The 21,235-nt window shown below is 38.8% G+C and overlaps 1 protein-coding gene across 6 annotated transcripts in view; it reads left to right on the top strand.

The window, feature by feature from the left end:
* Nucleotides 1–21,235, top strand: part of trpm3 (transient receptor potential cation channel, subfamily M, member 3) — a 105,391-nt gene that overhangs the window by 68,875 nt on the left and 15,281 nt on the right. For 2 of the 6 annotated variants that reach the window (XM_072388168.1, XM_072388166.1), the window contains exons 10-17: nt 7,021–7,121; nt 7,369–7,503; nt 7,593–7,643; nt 11,663–11,803; nt 13,938–13,967; nt 14,837–15,129; nt 16,519–16,747; nt 20,864–21,031. In XM_072388168.1, coding sequence (XP_072244269.1) covers nt 7,021–7,121; nt 7,369–7,503; nt 7,593–7,643; nt 11,663–11,803; nt 13,938–13,967; nt 14,837–15,129; nt 16,519–16,747; nt 20,864–21,031 — 1,148 coding nt within the window. Of the gene's footprint in view, nt 1–7,020; nt 7,122–7,368; nt 7,504–7,592; nt 7,644–11,662; nt 11,804–13,937; nt 13,968–14,836; nt 15,130–16,518; nt 16,748–20,863; nt 21,068–21,235 lie in introns of all 6 variants that reach the window. The other 4 variants (XM_072388167.1, XM_072388164.1, XM_072388169.1 and 1 more) reach the window with 3 other exon arrangements.

Raw genomic sequence — 21,235 nt, 5'->3', positions numbered from 1 at the left:
GCTCATATCTTTGCAGGCTTCCTTCACATAAAATCATCTATAAAAATGGCAACAGCATAACACTAAGCTGAGGTGTGACACAGCTAAATATATTTAATAATACACTGGTATGCCAAAACATTATCACCACTCCTGCTTCATGTGCTGTTATCCCCCCTCATTATGCTAATAGTTCAGACCAGTTGAGCCAAGACTACTGATGGTGAACTACAATATCTGGAACCTGGACATTTGCACCTGTAAGGTGAAAGGTCGAGCCCCCATGAATCACATTTGTTCTAAGCAGAGAAATCCCAACAATATGCCACTGGTTCATGGTTTGTCCCTCCTTAGACATCTGTTGGAAGATGGGCTCACCACCGCTAACCAGGAGTTCCTTACAAGTCTTACTTCATCCCCAATGTCTGCCTCAATGTCTGTTTAGACTTTACTGAAGATGATCAATTCTGAGCCCCTGCACATTTCTTCTCCATCCAATGCGTTGACTGTGACTGGTCTTAATGCTTTTGCTAATTCAGGTAGAAGATTATGATCCATCAATGGAATATTTGTTACTTGTTCACCAGAAAGGTAAATGGAGGGGAATAAAAGTGGATCAAAATGGGTCACAAAAGGGAATTTAACTATGCCTCTAATCTTCCACATCATTGCTCTGCTTCCCACTTCACTGTTTTCTATACCCACGCAGCTACACATATGCACACACACAATCCATTCACAAAGACAGAGGGATACTATTGATTGCTGTTCAATAGCTTGTATCGACCTTGGTTCCTCTAGCATCTGTGGGGAATATAGCCCAATATCTCTCACACAGACGCATATACAAATGAAAATAGAATACACAAAGTTATCCATGTAAACAAAGAATCAACAAGTCCTGTGTGGCTGCTTAGCAATTCAGAGCTTATGATTGATTAACTCAGGAATTGCTCAGAGGTCCGTTTCACAAAGCAGGTTCAGTGAAAACTAAGTTATTAACTTTGAAATGAGGGAAATTCTCTCACAATTCCATTTCACAAAGGGAGGTAACTCAAACCAGAGAAAGAGGGGTAACTTAAACCCTCGGTCAGTTACCGTAGTAACAGACTCTATGAACCTAACCTGGTCTGGACCAGGTTTTTCTCAATAAACCTCAAGTTTCTCTCTGTCTCCGCCCTCTTTCAGCCACACATGCCATTTGATTTCCTCATTCATTCGTTCAGTCAGCAGGCGAGTTTTGGCGTAGCCTAGTTCTTTCAAAAGTTCTGGAATACCATTAGGCACAGTAGTAGGCGACTTTTTTCACGAACACGACATGTCCTTTTGACAACGATCCCGTGGATGAAGGTGCAGCATTACTGCGCAGATAACTAAATATTTGTTGGGGGATGGTCATCGGATGATAGATGTTTTATCATTTATATTTTTAGCATCTATGCTAAAAATTATTATCTTTTCGAGCCGTCCTTACATTTGCAACATTACCAACCGTAGTCATGCTCTCACATCCAGATATTGTGTGTTTCATTTGCGTTTTTTTGCAAATGGAAGTTTTTTGTACAAGGTACAGAGCACTTAAGCATGGAAATTGTATCCATGGCAGTGATATGCAATAATCACTTTAGAGTTTAAGTCACCATCATCACCACCACCACAGCAGTCAAATAAAGAGATAATACACATTTAATTAGGTCTTCTTTATTTCCTACAAATACAAGAGCTAGTTCAGTTAATTTTCCAATAGTTAACATAATTAACATAATTCACCTGTGACCATGCACTCACCTCTAACTTGTGCTCCAGTATTTCAATTTCCAGATCTGTCTTCCTAATCTGGAGGTCCAAATAGAGCATTTCTTTATTGTCTTTTTTTTTCAGCAGGTGAATCTTCTAAACCTCTTTTACTGTCAACTGGAAATACATCTTGCTGCTGCCCAGCTATGCTTTGTTAAAAATGATGAGAATGTGTTAATACTTAAGTGTAGGCTTAATGTCACTCTATATCCAACCAGAATGTTAAGAAATGTGAATGGGATGAGAACTATCAGTGACTGTTATGAAGATGTTACCTCTATAGGCCTTTCTGGATCCCCCTCTGTAAAGGCAGCAGGGACAGTTTTCTCATCCTCTTCATTCCAGATGAGTGACATGTTTCAGTATACTTAACCTACCATTTGGTAAAATCTTTGGAGAATTGCCTACTTACAGTTGCAAGGTCTGTTGTGGTGTGAGGGGGCTCCACCGGGCAGATAGCACCATCAGAATCTGTTGGGACAAAAGAAAAATACATAAAAGACAAATACATATTTGTATGAATAGGCTAACAAAAATACATCTATAGGCCTATTACATTTTATAAAAGGCACTTCTGTCCTGGGGGGTGGAGAGAGGATGAACTCCCTCAGCAACTGGCCTTCCAATATTCTGGTTTAGGTCCATCTTAGAGCCCTGCGCAGGACTGTTTTCTTCATCCCGCTCCCACTGAATTTCTGACCATTACCGCCGTGTGTGTGTTACACTCCCGCCCGCACCCGCAAAACTTTAAGACTATATGCCCGCACAATAATAGAAATGCATTGATTTTGTGTCTTCTCCCGTCCCGTAGGAGAAAACACGTAATTTTATAGGCTATTAATAAAGAGATTCGTGGACAATTGAGAAACTTCTCCAAATGTCAGACTTGCCTTGCTTTGTCTTTGTGCTGTAAAGACCTTCTTTGACCTTCCTTTCCACATCATTTATTAACATGCTGTCACTAGGATACATCCCGATCCCGCAGTGTTTTTCTTTAGCCGCCCGCTCCCGCGAGATTTGACTTGGATCCCGCGGGAGCCAATCCCAAAGCAGCCCTCCAGCTCATCTGCCTCCGTTAGAGCTGGGCCACCACCTGTTTTACGGGCATCTGCCTTCTTTCTGTTGGCTGAGTAGAAGTCTGTGTTAGTTTAAATAATTAATCATTTAATTATTTAACAGAACATGATATAGATGAAGACATTTATGTGTGCGAAAACAGCATTATGTTGGGATAAAACAACTGTACAGTCAAATAGCCACTTAATATTTACTTTACAGTGTAAAACATGATCAAAATGAGATACCTCCATGACGAGGTCTTACTTGTTTGAACAATGTTTTTATATTTCATCTTAAACTGCTGCCAAGTGCGCTTCTCCCCCGCGGGATTGCACCTAAATGAAATAAATGAATAGGCTTCCATTCAAGCAGTTTTTCCCAGTAATATTATTGTGATTGCAAAGGACTACATTTAAACTAACGCATTGACCTGAGCAACAATGTCCTCCCACGCCGTCTCCCTTTCTTTCGCAGCTGCAGCGGTGTTGCACTTCTTTCTAAAAACTTAGAGCATTAAGATTTCCAATTCGAGGTTGGTAAAAAACGTAGCCCTCCAATTCCCCGTTGCCATGGTGACTCGTCGACTCGTGGCTCCATTGATGCTGGCTTTTTATAGTTGTGGCGCATGCGCTTAACTCAAGGTGAAACTACTCAGAGTTAACTAAACTAACTCAAATCAGCGTTTCTGGAACCGAAAACTCAGAGTTTTCTATCTCAGAGTAGATCAACTCAGAGTTTAGGATTATACTCAGAGTTTGTTGAACCTGCTTTATGAAACGGACCCAGGAACTGCTTCTCAGAGAAATATTTCCCTTTTAAAATGGGAAAGAAGAGACAAACTATAGTTTGAAGAGGGGAAAGCACAAAAGAGAAATGTGTTTCCAAAACTTGGATTGGAAAACGTGCATGATGTAATTGACCGATGCATCACTCCCTGATCTTTATATTCATCTCAGACTTACAAGCTCTTGCTTTCTCACTTTCTGTATGGATACACATCTGACCTACAAATCCTCTTGTTGGGATCTATTAATCTATCCCTTATCTCTGTTCTCTTCTTATCTTCATTTCTCTACACGTTGTGACAGGAATGGTATTCATGTGAATGAATGAAAAAGGATCAAAGGAGAACAGGCAAGAAAACGAAAATCTACAAAAAGAAAAAAATCTAAGAAAAGGATAAAAATGATTTAGTGGTCAACAGCATGACGGTCATTTTACATGAAAGTCTCATGCTGGAGCACGAGAGTCAATGAGATATGTTAAGCCTTTAAGTGTAAAATGAAATCAGTCACATACTGCCTGAGTGCATTTTAAAACACTGGATTAGATTTCTCTTCTGAAGAACTAAGCTGCTGCCTGAAGCTCAACAAAACACAACTCAGTCAGAAATAAGCAGTGAGAAGGGAACAGAGCAAGTCTTGGAACAAATGAATAAAAGCAGTGAGTGTGATCTTGCGTCAGAGAAAGAGAGATAAAGACAAGTGGGACCCAGTCAGAGCAGGAGGGAACCAGCAACTGAAGACAGTGCAAGTGAGGGGAGTTGGGATTAATAGATGGTCTGCTCTCTGAGGTTGTCAATATCCTGGGGATTGGATATAAGAAGTCAGATGGTTTCAGTTCAACCCCTATTTCAGGCAGACACAATTAAGTCGCAGGCCTTTGATAAAGCACCCTCACTTATAATATATACATTTATCCACTAAAGCTCTTATTAGTGGGTACTGCATCTTATTAGTGGGGTTCTGCCCCCTCTCTTACCGTCAAGCTCCAGTACTTTTGCTGAGACCTTTGAGCCTGAAAGGGGACTGTGTTAAGTAATAACACTGGTGTTCTTATAAAAAAAATTACACCGCCTTGTCCAGTTATCATGGTGCTTTGCATCAGTGGATTTTTAAAAAAATTTGTTCCCTATCTTGCTCATTAATCTCGTAACTTGTTGAAATTCTGAACATCTCAACAGATAATTGTCCTTTATCAAACTGCAGTGCAGCAAACATGTAATGAGAGAATAATTTTTCTTTCCTAATGCATCCACTATTTATTATCTTGATTAAACCATCTAATTTGATTATTTCATTTCATTTCGTATGTGTGTTCAAGATAACACCTTTTTGTTTTGTTGCTGACATTCTGATATTTCTGTATTTGTTTGTGTCGGTGTGTCAAGTGACCTGCAATGGTTTGGACACCTCTGTTCAAAATTTACAATGAAAAGTCAGCTTGAGCAGAATACTCTATTATTTGTACTCCACTTGGTATACTTTTTACATATTTTCAGCAGAATTTGTGTATCACAAGTATTCAAAGCACATTAAAAAAGTTTGGATCGAGGCCCCGGCTTGTCACAGCTGTGTCCTGTTCACAGTATTCATTAGAAAAGGCCCCATGAGGGAAAGCTTTATAAACAGTCTGACTCTTTAAGCCACAGCCACCACCAGCAGCCACAGCTCCTCTTGACAGCTGCCTGGCACTAAAATAAATAATTGATGATCACAAACCAGGAAAAGGCTTTAAGGTGACAGCAAGTTTTTTATTTTCTTTGAAACTTTGGAATCTCTTTGATCAGTATGAAATTTAAGTATGACGTGACAATTAAATGGCCAAGGTCAAGTTCGAGTTTGGAATATCCAGAAAACCTTCTGGGGGAAATGCTCATAGGACTGCTACAAAGACAAATCAAGAGTCCTGACTGTAAAGGACCTTCAAGAAGATTAATCAGGCTCTCGGGTGGTGATGCCCTTTTCTACTGTGCATCATTATGATCTTCAAGGAGGGATTATTGCAAGAGAAGCTTTCTTTTGTATTCACAACAAGTGTGTCATTGAACATCTAAGAAATCCATCCTTGATACAAGTCCTATTGTCCGGTAAAGTGAAGATTTTGTTTTTTGCTACAGTGAGCAACAATATGATTGGAGAAAAGTTACTTAGCAGAGTTTCAAGAGGAAAAATAAACAATCAAACAAAGCAGCTCCTGTTAAGCACAGGAGTAACTTGATCATGCTTCTGGCTTATGTTGCAGTCAGTGGCATGCATGGAGAACATATCACTGACAGAGGGAAAATGGATTCAGTTCAATATTAGCACATTTCTGGAATCAAATAACACACCATCTGTAAAAAAGAAAAAAGAAGTGAATGCTGAACAAGATTATGGCACTTAATACTCCACATAAGCCACATTCCACTACCTCATGAGGAGCCAGCATAAGGTTTAGCTGCAGGCTCACTCTGGCCAAAACAAAATTGAAAATCAGCAAATAAACTTCAAATAGCAGTGAATATAGATCTGACCAAAAATCCAGCATAACTAGAAGCCTTTTGCAGGAAGAATGGAGTAAAATCCCCTTCTAAAAGAATCAAAACTCTTATCTGACAACTAAAAGCATGCAACAGCTGTTATGCTTACCATAGGGGCTGTCACTTTATATTGACCATGCAAGGAGCCAGAATTCTTTCTCGGGTCATTTAATTTTTTGTTATTTTGAAACTGCAAATGTTGAAAATTGCAAACTAATCTTATTTGAGAATTGTGTTAATTTTGTACCACGCTAAAATCAGATAATCTTTAGTTCACTTAGCCATGGACATTAACAAAAGTTTTGATCTGGGCATGCACAACCTTTTTATGCCACTGTACTGTAGTTTCTCTTTTGAAAAAAAAAAAACATAAGTAGATCTTTTTAGAAGAATAAAGTATTACAGATGATTTTTCCTGACAGGGAATTAAATTTGTGCTAGGACGAGGTGGGGTGTGAAATAAATTGATACATCAAAGAGTAAGGATGAAACCATTGTATCCCCGGTGTAATGGCATCTTTTTCTGTACAGGCACTTGTTACCGTAAATACTTTAGGCAGGAGCAGAAAGACACTGTCAGTGGAGCATAGATCTACGTTGAACAATGAAGCCAGAAAACGCTGGTGTTCACCAGCACTTCAATTAAGAGGTCTTTCCATCAGTTGCCTGACCAATACCTCTTTTTTAAAAACAAGCCAGTTGATAGATAATTAAACACAATTCTTACCAAAAATAATGCTGAAAATTAAGAGCCATGCCACCAAGCCACCCTCATATTTCTGACCCCCAAACATGGAATGTAATATGTTGCTTTTATAATGGATTAAAAAATAGCTGTTCATTGTTTTATGGTAAAACATTGTCATAATTCTGGATCCATACAGGTGCCAACGCCTCAGCCCCAGACCAGCTAAGTTTGGCTCTTGCGTGGAACAGAGTGGACATTGCACGCAGTCAAATCTTCATCTATGGACAGCAGTGGCCTGTAAGAAGCAGTAAATACATCAACATTTATATTTATATTATAGAATGCTTAAAAAAGTCTGGCACTGTGCCTCTGATCTGAACTGTGCAGCATTTGAATTAAAAGCTACTTCAAATCTTAAGATTTTTAAGAATAATTATAACTGAAATACAAAAGTGTTTTTTTTTATTTGAGGAAAATAAACAGACAGAGCACAGGTCTCCTGTATAGGTTGTATTATATGTGTTGTCTTTTCTTTGTGTACTAGGTTGGTTCCTTGGAACAGGCAATGTTGGATGCCTTAGTGTTGGACAGGGTGGACTTTGTTAAGCTACTTATTGAAAATGGAGTCAGCATGCACCGCTTCCTCACACTTTCCAGACTGGAAGAGCTCTACAACACGGTAATAAAAATCACACATACGAGGGTGACAACGTAGTCTTTTCTAAATACATGCTGTTGAATTTTTCCACCTCTTTTTTGTTTCAACAGCGACACGGACCATCAAACACACTGTACCACCTGGTCAGAGATGTCAAAAAGGTATGACAGTAGCTACCGTCTCAGTAGTCCTGTAGCTGCTCAGGCACATTGGATGGGAATGTTATATATTAAAGAGGACATGTTTGACTACATAGAGTTTCAGTTGCTTTTTTTGTGATGTGCGGATGTTACTCTGTTTGCATCTGTTTGTGTGTGTACATTCTGGTTGCCCTAGCAGCTGTTCACTGCAAATAGAGGCCGGCTTTTCTCTTTCAGCTGGAGTTGCGGGCTGCGGTGGCTGTGTAGAGCTTTGCACGTCTCTCATCCCTCTTATGACTCACATATCTACTTTTTCTAAAGCACACACCACCATGGTAAACAAACAGTACATGTATTAGATACGACAGTATCCACAAAACTTGAAGATGAGCTTGGTTAGGCCTCAATAAAACTCCTATGAGGTTTATGAAGAGAATATCAATAAAATGTAATTGTTTTTATTAATTTGTTTAATTAATGGCTAATTCCTTACACATGTTTTGCACAATCCCTTGAATCAAATACACTTTTATGCATTAGGATTTCTTCGTTTTTGTGATAGTATTATGAAATGGTGGGATCATATTTCTAATGTAGGTTTGGCTACCAAAAATCGCAACACAGTTCTCATTTTACTTTGCTGCATATCTCCAATAATCTCTTGATAATTATTGCCAACAAAGACAACCCAGATTTTCCATTCGTTGCATGTCTGTCTGCCAGTTAGGACCAATCCCACTGTTAAGAGATGATGGAGAGGTCTGCAACATCTCCGTTAGCATTTAGTGATGTTCATTAATTTAGCTGATTACAGTCAAGCCACATTTTCCTCTGGGCGTTTTTCACTCTGATCACATGTTAGTGTCAAAAGAATACAATACATGACATCTGACTGCACAATTTTACCAAAATGCAAAACACACACAATACTGCATGCGATATTACTGTCCTTTTTTGCAGAGCTGTGTGTAACTGCATTAGTATAGCTGAGTGTTTTTGTGCCGTTATTGTATCATGGAATGATGCTAATTAGATTTAACTGCTGTCCATCGGGTGATGTCACTATGTCATCATTGTTTCCTTTCTTTCTGAATATTCCCTGAGGAGTGCAATGCTCTTCTGCCAACAAGTCTTGTTTTGTATTATTATTTTTTTTTAACTCAACTTGCAGGTGATGTGTTAATATTATTGGTGAGGCCAATGTCAGCTGGCTTCATGTTTAACCTGGCCCATTTCATTAGATTTTTATCAAAGATGAATCAAGAGATTTGCAGAGAATTGCTCATTGATTGCAGCTGCCAAAGCAGAAACTAGACGTTGCTTTGTGGCCAAATGTTTGTCCCAATATGCTTTTTTGCCTGTTTCCTAAATATCAGGAAGGGTTGGAAAGAAATCAAAATATATCCGGTAGCTAATGCCTCTGAGTTTGCTTTGATGATTGCCAGGTTAAAGTAAAAGAATTATGGAAACATTGGTGAAACTGATGTGTGCTGCACATGATTTTTGACTTAATGTACATTACATTGAACAGAAGGAATGCCTACATCTGCCTGTCATCAGACAAGTTTCCATTGTTTTGAAAACAATTTTTTTTCTAAAAAAAAAAATCAGCTGTTCTAAACTATTATAGTGTATACCACAGTTAGGAAGCGCAGAGGGAGGAAAGAGGGATTAAAGAGCTTTTCCGAGGGATAGCGTTCCTTTTGGCAACTTAGCCAGGACTCTGAGTTTAGCTACTGCACTGGAAAATTAAAAACTAACACTGTAAGCTGTCAAAATGTATTCCAACAGGGTATAGATAAACTGTTATTACTCTGAATCACCACAGGGAATTATGAGAGGGCTAATACAGCTATTTATTGACTGCAGCATCCCTACAATCTATGTATGAATGTCGCGACCAGACAACAAAATTGGAAAAAATAAGTGCATCAAACTTTTTTCTATTTATTTTAAGAAGCAATACAGCCAAACAGGTGTACTTTTTTGAAGTGTGTTAATTTATTGGGCTTTTAGATTATATAATTTTTAAAAACGAACGTCCTTACTGAGATGTAGGTACTTCCTTACTGAGATCACAGTAATACAGTTCCTGATTTGAATCCTGACTTGGGCCTTTCAGTGTGGAGTTTGCATGTTCTCCTCGTGTATACATTGGTTCTCTCAGGGTACTCCGGCTTCCTCCCACTGTCCCAAAACATGCATGTTTGGTTAATTGGTGACTCTAAATTGTCCCTAGTAGTGAGCGTGCATGGTCTCTGTGTGGCCATGTGATGGACTGGCGACCTGTTCAGGGTGTACCCTGCCTCTCGCCTTGTGACAGCTGGGATAGACTCCAGTCCCCACGCAACCCTGAATTGAATTAAGCGGGTCTAGAAAATGGATGGATGCTGTTATGGGTGGAACTTGCCATATTTAAACTTCTTCCATCTAGTGTCAGAATGGGCAAGATCTAAAGAGCCCATCTGTAGCCTTCAGAAAAGAGGGCTGTGGATCCCTCTGAGTTTGACATATGGTTTAAAAAGAGTCCCAAATTATTTGAAATCAAAATCATTCCACTCTAATGACAATCTACTACAATTAGCAGTCTGATTTTTGGTAGGACTTTCATACAAGTAAACTAAGCCCACGAGCAGACTGTTTGTTGCAAAGTGAAATCTCCAAGATCACAAATATGTAGTCATAGGTTATCGTGACCATAATCAGAGAAAAATTGCACAAATTTAACCTGTATGGTAGTTATAACAGCGAAAAAGTTTTGCTCTCTAAAAACTGCTGTTTGTCAGTGAACAAAAAGGTGACGATAAAGCCCTATGGAATTATGTGCTCTGGACAAATTAATCAAGGACAAAGTTGTATGGTCACAGTGGCAGTAGAAATACTCAAAAGAAACATTGACATTTTATGAAATCATTATTTACACAGCTAATTTTCCTTGTAGTGTTAAAATACCACTTATGTTGATATTCATTGTTTCAGCTTGGATCAAACTGTTTTTAAAAACAGCTATTTGTATGGGCACATTTTTTACCACCTATAAAACAGTGTCATATTGGACAGAGATGATTTCCTGGACCATCTGATTGTAGAGGAGAAGAAATGATGTCTTGAATTATGTTAAGATATGTCAGGTAACTAGTGTGACTCAAAAGGACAGGATAACGACTGCAGAGTCTGAAGTTGAGGTTGAAAGAATAAGAACTAACAGCAAATGTTAACACAGTTATAGCGCTCTCATGAAAGAACTTGTGTTTCAACAATGACTATTCCCACCAGTGTTAATAGCTGTCTGTCAGTCGCTCCATGCTTTTGCTGCTCTCTTCCAGCCTAGTTAGTCATTTCCTCCTCTCATTTCTTCCCTGCAAACCTGCATTAAACTTCAATGGGAAGATCACACTATTTTCCTAAATGAAAATTATAACAGATTCAATTCTTTATATAATTTGTAACTGTCCTCAGACATTGTCCACTATGACTATTCTGCACAGCAGAATACTTTCTTTCCTCACCTTCAATTCTATAGAATTGACTATTGAACTATTGAAGAATAGTTTGGTGCTATAGTCTCATGCTCCAAAACTTCAAGGTAATACCTGAGACTTTGATTTTTTTTTTCTAATATTGGGAGATAGGCATAGATTCAAGTTTCTACATTCAAAATGACCTTCACATAGTTTTAAAAATTTCAAAATAAAAACAATCAAGCTGAGACTTGTTGCGACACCATTTCATTAAAGAGACTGGAAGAGAGATCTTGCCTGCGAGTTTCTGTGTACCTCTTTTCCCTTGCTCTTGCTTATCGTGCGGTTTACTCACTGACATTGTGTGTTCTTTCCAAGCGAGAATATCCAGGGTTCAGTTGGATCTACTTCAAGGTGAATCCGATAATCACGTTTTTCTTTTGTAGCCAAAAACAGTTTGATATGGATTTTGTGACGTGAGTGTGTATGACTGTCTATGTTCATTTTGTACTCCTATTTCCCTTCCTTTGTTAATCAGTCTTTTTGGGTTGTTGCTTGTTAACACTTTTTGGTTTGCAGGGAAACTTGCCACCGGACTACCGCATCAGCCTCATCGACATTGGACTGGTCATCGAGTACCTCATGGGTGGGGCATATCGATGTAACTACACCAGGAAGAGATTCAGAACTCTATACCATAACTTGTTCGGACCTAAAAGGGTGAGATCAAAGTCTTTGACAATAACAAACCTCCAAAAACTTAATATACATTGTCGCTGCATGCCACTCATGAGCAGAATGATCAATCATAACATTTACAATCAAACATGTCCAACTTGAATATGTAAGAACATTGCTGCAATGTGTTTAGTGAGACTGGCTCTTTATTCCAAGCGGAGTGAGCAGTATATTTATTCAAAAGCCTTTCCCCCAATCCAGGGCAGTTTTAGGACAATAATCTCCCATATGTTTTTTAGGAATGTAGGTCTGTAGATAAGAATGGAGCAGACCAAAAATTATGATAATTTAGAACATGCCAAATGTTTGAGTTTGCAGGTAGGACTTAAATTGCATTACAACATATTTTCTCAGGGATTAAAAATGGCCAAGTAAAATGGTCATAAAGAGCACTTTTTCATCATACTATCAGTTAGCTCAAAGTTTCAAAATGATTTTCAGGAGAAATTACCCAGCAGGCAGAAATCTCCTCTCAACTTATTAATCCTCAAACTTTAGGTCTATATTCTGTTTGTCTTCAAGCTACAGCTGCTATCTGAAGTATTAGAATAATATATTTATAAAAACTCAACATTAAAATCAAGTTTTTTTTTTTTTTGTATTGTTTCTATTTCAGATAAGTAGCTAATTCCACACAAATGATCATTCAGTTTGACTGAGGTGTTTTTAATTGTTTTTCATTTTACACAACACACACTGCACATTACATGATGTTCTTTTTCTTGTTCTGCCTCCGCTGTTCACGCACCACCACAGCTGTGATGAAAACAGAACTATACAAAGGTGTGCCTGAAGCCATGTGTTTCGGCTCAATAGCGCACTTCTGTTAGTTTGTTTGAGCGTACGTGTTTGTGATTGTGTGCATTTATGGCCTTGTCAAAAAAATAAATAAGGAAAAACCTGTACAAATGTATCAGATAATGCTCTGTGGTAAGCTTAAGCATGCTAAGATCAGCCAGTTTACTGGTATTTAGTCTCAATATGAAGTAAGAAAAAGAAAGAGTGCTGTTTGTTGGGACACAGATGGCAAGAGCTTCAGTCACAAAGGGTAACTGGGTAATGTTTCAATGCAAAGACCAGAGACATTTGTCTTTGATTTGATGACCAGAATTTGTGTATTCGTATGATATTAGTATGATACAAAAAAGGAGGAGCAATGAGTGGATAAGTGGATGAGAGTCCACATGTCCCTTTAGAGGAGAGTCTCACAACAGATCAATACATAGATTGCTCTGAGTGATCACCTTCATCCGGTAATAAAACACTTCCATCATGGTGGGATGACGGTTTCTTGCTAGATGACAGCGCCCCCAACTACAGAGCAAGAGGGAGCGCTGAATGGTTTGATGATGATAGAAATTACGTGAATAATATACTATTATAATAAATAATCATATTGTAGTCACATATACTCATACTGAAGCCCTTGTTGCTGCAAGTAATAGCTCAAAACCTCACTGAGACTCTTAAGGCTCTTCCTTTGTCACTCGTTTTTATGTATGTGAGTGTCGGTGAGTTCGTTTGTCTCATCGTATGAGATGACATGAAAGCAACAAAGAAGCTGGGGAGATGCAGATAATGTTGAGGCAAATAAACATTACAGAGAGTTTACAAAGAGGAAAAATGAGAGAGTCAGTACGATATTCATTGAGATTTTCTAGATAAACTGAAAGTGTACTCACACAGTTATGTGCACGCACACACAAAACAAATCCTTGAAATAGATGTAGATATCAAAATTCCCACAGGAAATCTAGGTTATTTTTAGCAGCTCAGATGATGGCCCATGAATGCATAATTTATAAATGCCCTGATTTTTACAAAATACACAACTGCTCTTTGCTCTGATACATGCAGCTTTGGGAGATTATTGCCTTATTTATAGTTCACTGTCAGTCACCCCAATGCATAATGCATATGTTGGCATAGGTTTACTTTTGGGCTAATCCATTAAACTGAAACATTTATTATTGACATTAAGGAATATTTATGGCCACATGTGAGTCCGCCCTATCCTTAAGTTTATGCTTTGTGGTGCTTCTAGATTATATTGCACTAAGAAATACAGACATTGAAGGTCTTGTTCTGTTTATTTATGTTTTGGTTATTTTTCTAGCCCAAAGCCCTGAAACTGCTGGGGATGGAGGTGAGTTTTGATTCCATCAAAGCTGTTTTTCAGTTATCCCTTCTCTGTTCCTCTCTCTCATTCCTCTATTCTTCTCAGTTGTATTGATCACTTAGTGTATAGTCGGTGTTGAGCAAAACAATCTTAGAGTTAAACATGTTCTGTGTGTCCCAGAGTGTTTGAATGGAAGACCTGAAGGGTTTATTTGCTTCATTTTGTTGTCAGTCAGTATCTGCCTCTGAGCCAGCTGAAGGATTATTGTCAAATAAGCAGTCAACAATATGTTGTCATATTTAGGACAAATTCTGCTGAAACAAATGAAATATAGAAAATTATACTTTTAACCTCATGAAAGTCCTTTTCCATAGACAGCTTAAATGTGTATTGTATATCTCTTGCGATAGTCACAGCAATAACATTTAACTAAACATGTAATCATACACCTAACAAGATTATAAAATAGATGCACTCACATGTATCCAAGGTGTATACACAAGGAAGAATTTCCATCTCAAAGCTTTTGTCGCAGTGTGTGTTTCAAAGGGCTTTCTATCTAATATGCATGGCTGCCTGACCTGTTGTGTGTTTCAAATCCAAATCCTTGCGTGTCAGTGCTTGATCTTTCTTGTTTTTTATATATTTTGTTGTCTTACTGTATGTCTGTAAGTGCTTTGACATCATCACATTTTCAAACCTTTTGGTTGTCATTGTGATTAACAATTTGAATCCAAGCACTGACTACATATATCCATAACTAGCTCAGTATCAAACTATGATAATGTTATGTCAGAAATCATGTCAGTGACTGTTAAAAAATTAAATCAAATAAAAAAATATTTACTAACATATCTTTGCACCTACCTCACTCACTTGTTATCGATCTCCATCAGGATGACATGCCAATCCGCAGAGGCCGCCAAAAGACGACGCGAAAACGAGAGGAAGAAGTGGACATTGACTTGGATGACCCAGAAATCAACCACTTTCCTTTCCCCTTCCATGAGCTGATGGTGTGGGCCGTACTTATGAAACGTCAGAAAATGGCACTGTTCTTTTGGCAGCATGGCGAGGAGGCCATGGCCAAGGCTTTGGTGGCATGTAAGCTCTGTAAAGCCATGGCACACGAAGCATCAGAGAACGATATGGTGGATGACATCTCCCAAGAACTAAACCACAACTCCAGGTGGGGGACATGAATAATGTACACACAGAGAAACACACACTCAGTCTCTCTTGTCTTGCTTTTGTTGTTTCCAACAGGATATTCCATTAAGGTTTCACATGAAAACTATTCAGACACAAGAATAGAATTGAACCTTATGTTGACTGATGGGACATTCATGTGAACTTTTTATCCCACTGAAACACTGTTATATCCTGAACACATTTCTTGTCCTATGGTAATGCCACTCCCCACTGGCAGGAGGTTTCAGCAGGAAAATGTGCCCTACAATACCACAAAAACTGGTCATCAACAGATGAAGGAACATGACAAAGTGCCCAACTTGTTGATCTGGTTGCCAGATTTCCTAAATCCTGATCTACTCATACATTTTTTGGGATGTGCTGAGACAAGCAACATTTTAAAAAAGCCCTACTCCAGTACCTACAAGATCCAAAAAGATCCTCTGCCAATAACTTGTTGCCAAAAAACATTCAGATGTACACCTCATTTCCATGCCCTGACAGGTCAGAGAGGACTTTGCTGTATGAAAGAGATACAAGGGGGTCCCCCTTATGCCAGGTAACGCAGTTGAAAATGTTGGCTCTGGAAATCACGGTTAATTAGGGGAAAATATTTTTAGATAACACATTAACTCCCCCAATACACACACACACAGGATCGCCTCAGAGATGGCATATTTTAAGTTCACTTTCCTCAGAGAATTTGTTTGGCTTCCTTTGAGGAGCTCAATTAACTATATGCATTATGTCTGTATGTGCGTGTGTGGACTCATAGTTATAATTATGTTATTTAGATTTATTTACTGTACATGTGTGAACGCTTTCCATCTGCTGAAAGGAGCACTTGCTTTTCAAGGCATTTTCAAACAAGCCAAGATATTTGCCTGTTAAGTGTGATAGTATATTGTATTATATTATTGTATGTATTATATTGCAGTTATTTCAAAGAAATACAGGTTTGCTCATGCAACACTACTGAACTTTGTCATGTGTTGCATCTGTGACGTTAAGTCCTTGTTTGTAATTCCCCCAAGTCCCAGCAGAGTCTGTGTTTGTGGGTGTGTTGTGTAGATAACTATACTTTCATAGGTTGAAAACCTTCATTAAAACCTTAAATTGAGAGTGTTGATTTATATTTTAATTTTGTGGAAGGGGACATATCAAAATAATGGCGCACCACTTGGAGGTTTTGAAGTTTACCCTTTTGAGCCTTATCACTGATGACCATTTTTAAATGCCCATATATACGCATTTCTTGGCTCCATTGCTTCAAGAACTGTTTTCAAACTAGATGATAGGTAAGAAAATTTTAGTGCCTTCGGGCCAGTTAAATTTTGACATGTGGAACATGTATGTGTGTCATATGTTTTTGTATATCTTTTCACAGAGAGTTTGCCCAGCTGGCAGTGGAGCTCCTAGATCAGTCATATAAACAGGATGAGCAGATGGCCATGAAGTTGCTGACATATGAGCTGAAAAACTGGAGCAACGCCACCTGCTTGCAGCTGGCGGTAGCAGCCAAACACAGAGATTTCATCGCTCACACCTGCAGTCAGATGCTGCTGACCGACATGTGGATGGGACGCCTGCGTATGCGCAAGAACTCAGGCCTGAAGGTAGCACATTTGGAGCAGATGTTTGGGATAATCTGTGGGTAAATTGAGAAAAATTTGCATCAAATCTAATGTCTGTGCTCTTCAGAGCAACTTCAGCCTTGTGTGTGATCGGGATGTTGTACTGGAATGCAGCAACTCCTCACAGTACCATAGAAAAGTTGGACTCAGAAAGTAATTAAACATTAAAAACTACACAAGAGGACTCTCATATCACCCCTACTAATCTGCTGAGTTGACATGACTGAAGTTGCAACTGATGGGTGACAATGTAAGGAAGTGAGGTAGAGAGAAATGCTGATTAGTGTTTTGGTGAACTTTAATGACTGAATTGATATATCTTTATCAGAGGTAGAGCATGTCTGATATGAATACGACCTAAAACATCAGCCAATAGCTACATATTCTAAATGTCCCAATGAAAAAAAATTGAAGAAATTTAGGCTACTCCGTAGTGAACAACTGGGTTTTCTCACGTAGACTTTTCCCTTCAAGTAATTCGACAGCATTTTATTTTTTGTTTTCCAAACATGAACTTTCTGCCTATAATACATTTTCATCCGTGTGATCTTTAGAAAACTGCAGACAGGCTGTGATGCTCTCTCTGGGAAATACTGTGTGTGTTTTTTGTTTGGTTTATTTTTCTTTGCAGCCCTGCCACACACAGGGTTTAGTTTTCTCCTGATGATTGACTCAGATCTGATTCCCTTGATAGAAAACATCTGATTTGATTATCACTGTAAAATTAACTGCTTATTTATTCATTAATTTATTTGGACATATATTTATCAATTACCAATTACCATACTGTGTCATTTATTGTTTAAGATAATTTGCAGTGCCCGTGCCCAGAATGACACTGCTAAGGGCGTTCCTGATTTTGGGGGTTCAAGTACTTTTGACATTCACAGATGCGTAATATTGGACAATTTTTCTAATTTACAGACTAAGTATAACATTTCTTTTTAAAAAAAAGGTTTTTTATTCTTTTAAGACTTGTGAAGCAGATTATCTTTATGGAACAGACTCTTCATCTTGAGGAATCCAAGTTCCTCAAGATGCTGCATATCTTCAATAAGTTTTCATTGGAGAATTGTAGTAATGTGTAGGGACTAGTGACTCCAAAAAACTGAGCAAACTGATTAAGAGGGCTGTTTCTGTGCTTGGGACATCTCTTAAGCCCCTAGATCTGACTGTGGGCGGATGAATGTTGCACAGGTTACTAAACATAATTGGCAATCCTGCGCACCCTCTACAACATGCTGACTTATCAACACAGTATTCTCTGTTGGAAACATTTCAATATTTCACATTGACCCTATAGGGTGAACATTACTTTGTGTCAAGGGGAGAGGTTTATCTTAAGAACAGTGGTTGAGTTCTAAGCAATATTTGCTCATATGAGTTTCTCAGATGTCTAGCGGTTGGGTGAAAGAGGACAGCTTCTCAGACCAAAGAGGTTAGACTTATTTATAACGAAGGGTTACCTTGAGATTTGTTAAAGGTTGGATTCCTACTCACTCGTACACAGAGTGAGGCGAGACGATGGGTCTGACTGGTTGGCTATTTATTCATTGACAACCTTGTAGTGCAGTGAACATGATTTTGGCCTTTGCAGAGTGAAAATGAGACAGTGTACTACTAAGGCAAACTCACTGGAGCAGAAACACAGAGAGGAAAGTGGGACAAAAAAGATTCAGTATCCCCAGAAGTTCATGATGAAATAACAAACTGTTGTAAAAACAGTATGTAGTTTGTGTGGTTGCTATAGCAAAGACAATATTCATTCATTCCAATTCATATGGCTACAGGAAGCTGCAAATTAACTGTGAATTGCAGTGACTAATAAAGTGCTTTCCTTGCACAATAAGTCTGACAGCATTGATATCTGCCTTCTGCACCTTAATGTAATGACAAGAAAAGCAAAGACATCACTTTCTGTGCTGTGATCATAATTACATTCCTCACCTATATTCCTTCATCCTAAAATTATTGTTCTCATACGCCAACTAGACATCTGACTGCACTGACACCTCAATCTTTAAATAATTTCACAATTTGTCTCAGTTGATAAACTTTGATTGGTCAGGAATTAAGCAAGTTCAAGCTGATTAAATTTCAGTTAACAGACATCAATGTAATGAAAAATAATTAGACAGCAACTTACAAAGATAAAGAAGATACTTGACTATACTGCTTGACACTGCTTTTCCCATGTTCTTAACCCACTGGGATTTAAGCATACCTTCCTTAGTGCTACCTTTTCTTGCTTTGATTATTATGTATCTGAAGTGTTTACAGCATATGCATTCCCCTTTATCTGCTGTGGGTGTGTGTCACTCTCATCCTTCCTGCCCGTCTGAAGTAATGCTTTTGTAATTTCATTCCACAATGAGAGCTTTTCTCAATGTCAAGGTCAAGTCAAGGTCAAGAGAGCTATAATGTAATTTCAACTGTCTGCTGGTGATACAGTACATACTGAGATTAAAAAAACAGCCTCCAGGTCCATGGTGCTACATACAACACTGAGACAGAGTGGCAGAAAGTGAACAATTGCATAGAAAGACAGGACCATATAAAGTGCACGTGTGCAAACGTTACAAGACAATGCAACAAGGGCACTTAAGACAATGGGACAGACAGACAGTGCAGTGCTAACCAAATATACAGTATATAGTGGCTTGCAAAAGTATTCATACCGCTCAAACTTTTCCACACATTGTCACATAAATAGCCTAACCCTGCTTTAAACTTCTCCACAACTTTATCCCTGACCTGTCTGGTGTGTTCCTTGGACTTCATGACACTGTTTGCTCCCCAATATTCTCTTAACAAACCTCTGAGGCCATCACAGAACAGCTGTATTTGTACTGAGATTAGATTACACACAGGTGGACTCTATTTAGTCATTAGGTTAACATTCGATCATTCAGCAATCATCAGGTAACTTCTGAGGGCAGTTTTTTGCACTCAGAGACAAATTGGCTGAATACTTTTGCACATCACACTTTTCAGTTTTTTATTTGTAAAAAAAAATTAAAACCATGTATAATTTTCTGTGTACTTCACAATGGTGTCCCACTTTGTGTTGGTCTTTCATATAAAATTACAATAAAACATATTCATGTTTGTGGTCTTAACGTCATAAAATGTGGAAAAGTTCAAGGGGTATGAATACCTTTGCAAGCCACTGTAAATGAGTATAAAGTGACTAGTGACTATGTGCAAAACATTTTAATAAATGTAAACAGTGAATAGAACATAGCAGTAAACAGATGTAAACACAGAACAAAGAACATACTTCTATCACAGAAGGTATGTAGGTGGTATAATGCGTTCTTGAGAGTGTGTGTTTTCAGTCCAGTCCCTGAGTTGTTAAGAATCTAATGGCTTGGGGGAAGAAACTGTTGCACAGACTGGCTTTGAGGGCCCAAATGCTTTGGTACCTCTTGCCAGATGGCAGGAGGGTAAAGACTTTGTGTACTGTGTTACAAGCAAAGGATACAGTTACATAATGAGCTGCCCAGGCCCAGCAGAGACTTCCAATCAGGTGCTGAGGAATGATTGTGTTGAATGCTAAACTAAAGTCTATTAACAGCATTCGTACATATGCGTCCTTGTTGTCCAGGTGGGTGAGAGCCAGGTATAGGGTGGTGGCAACGGCATCGTCCATTAAATGGTTAGGGCGATAGGCAAACTGCAGGGGTTCCAATATGGATGACAGCAGGGTCTTGATGTGCGCCATGACCAGCCTTTCGAAGCACTTCATAATGATGGGTATTAGTGCAACAGGAAAGTAATATTTGAGGCAGGACACAGGAGACTACTCTCAGAACGACAGCAGTGCTCCGGGATGCTGAAGATGTCAATATGAACATCTGTCAGCTGGTCTTTGCATTCTCTCAGCACTCTCCCAGGGATGTGATCTGGTCCAGCAGCCCTCTGTGGGTTTACACTGTGAAGGGTTCTATGTGCTGTTGTAAATTCCACAGCTTTGTCAAAATGAGAGGTGCCTATTGGGTACATTTCTGTCATATGTATATATATATACATATAATCTGTCATGTCCACCTATTCTCACTAACCTTTATCCACCTGTACTTATTCCCCATCAACAAGGTGATCTTAGGCCTGCTTCTGCCACCTTCCATCCTGAGTCTGGAATTCAAGAACAAGGATGAGATGTCCTACATGCCCCAGGATCAAGAGGCATATCTGCAGGAGAAGGAGGAGGAGGAGCCTGAGAAACCAGTCAAGGAAAAGGAGGAGGAAGACATGGAGTTCACAGTAAGATCTTACTGTGAGACGCAGTACAACTCCGTGGTGAGAGAACCCACCTCAGCCCCGCATCTCAGAACCTATACATATAAACAGATAAGACAACACACACGCTTCATTTTATTCTAAGATAAATCACTGACCTCGTAGCCCAGATTTTTTGTCCTTTCTGAATATCTCTTGTGGACCAATTTGAAGCAATGTTCTTGCTGT

The sequence above is a fragment of the Leuresthes tenuis genome, unplaced genomic scaffold, assembly GCF_036924035.1.
Source record: "Leuresthes tenuis unplaced genomic scaffold, fLeuTen1.0.hap1 SCAF_6, whole genome shotgun sequence".
NCBI lineage: Eukaryota > Metazoa > Chordata > Actinopteri > Atheriniformes > Atherinopsidae > Leuresthes > Leuresthes tenuis.
This window is presented reverse-complemented; position numbering and strand designations above follow the sequence as displayed.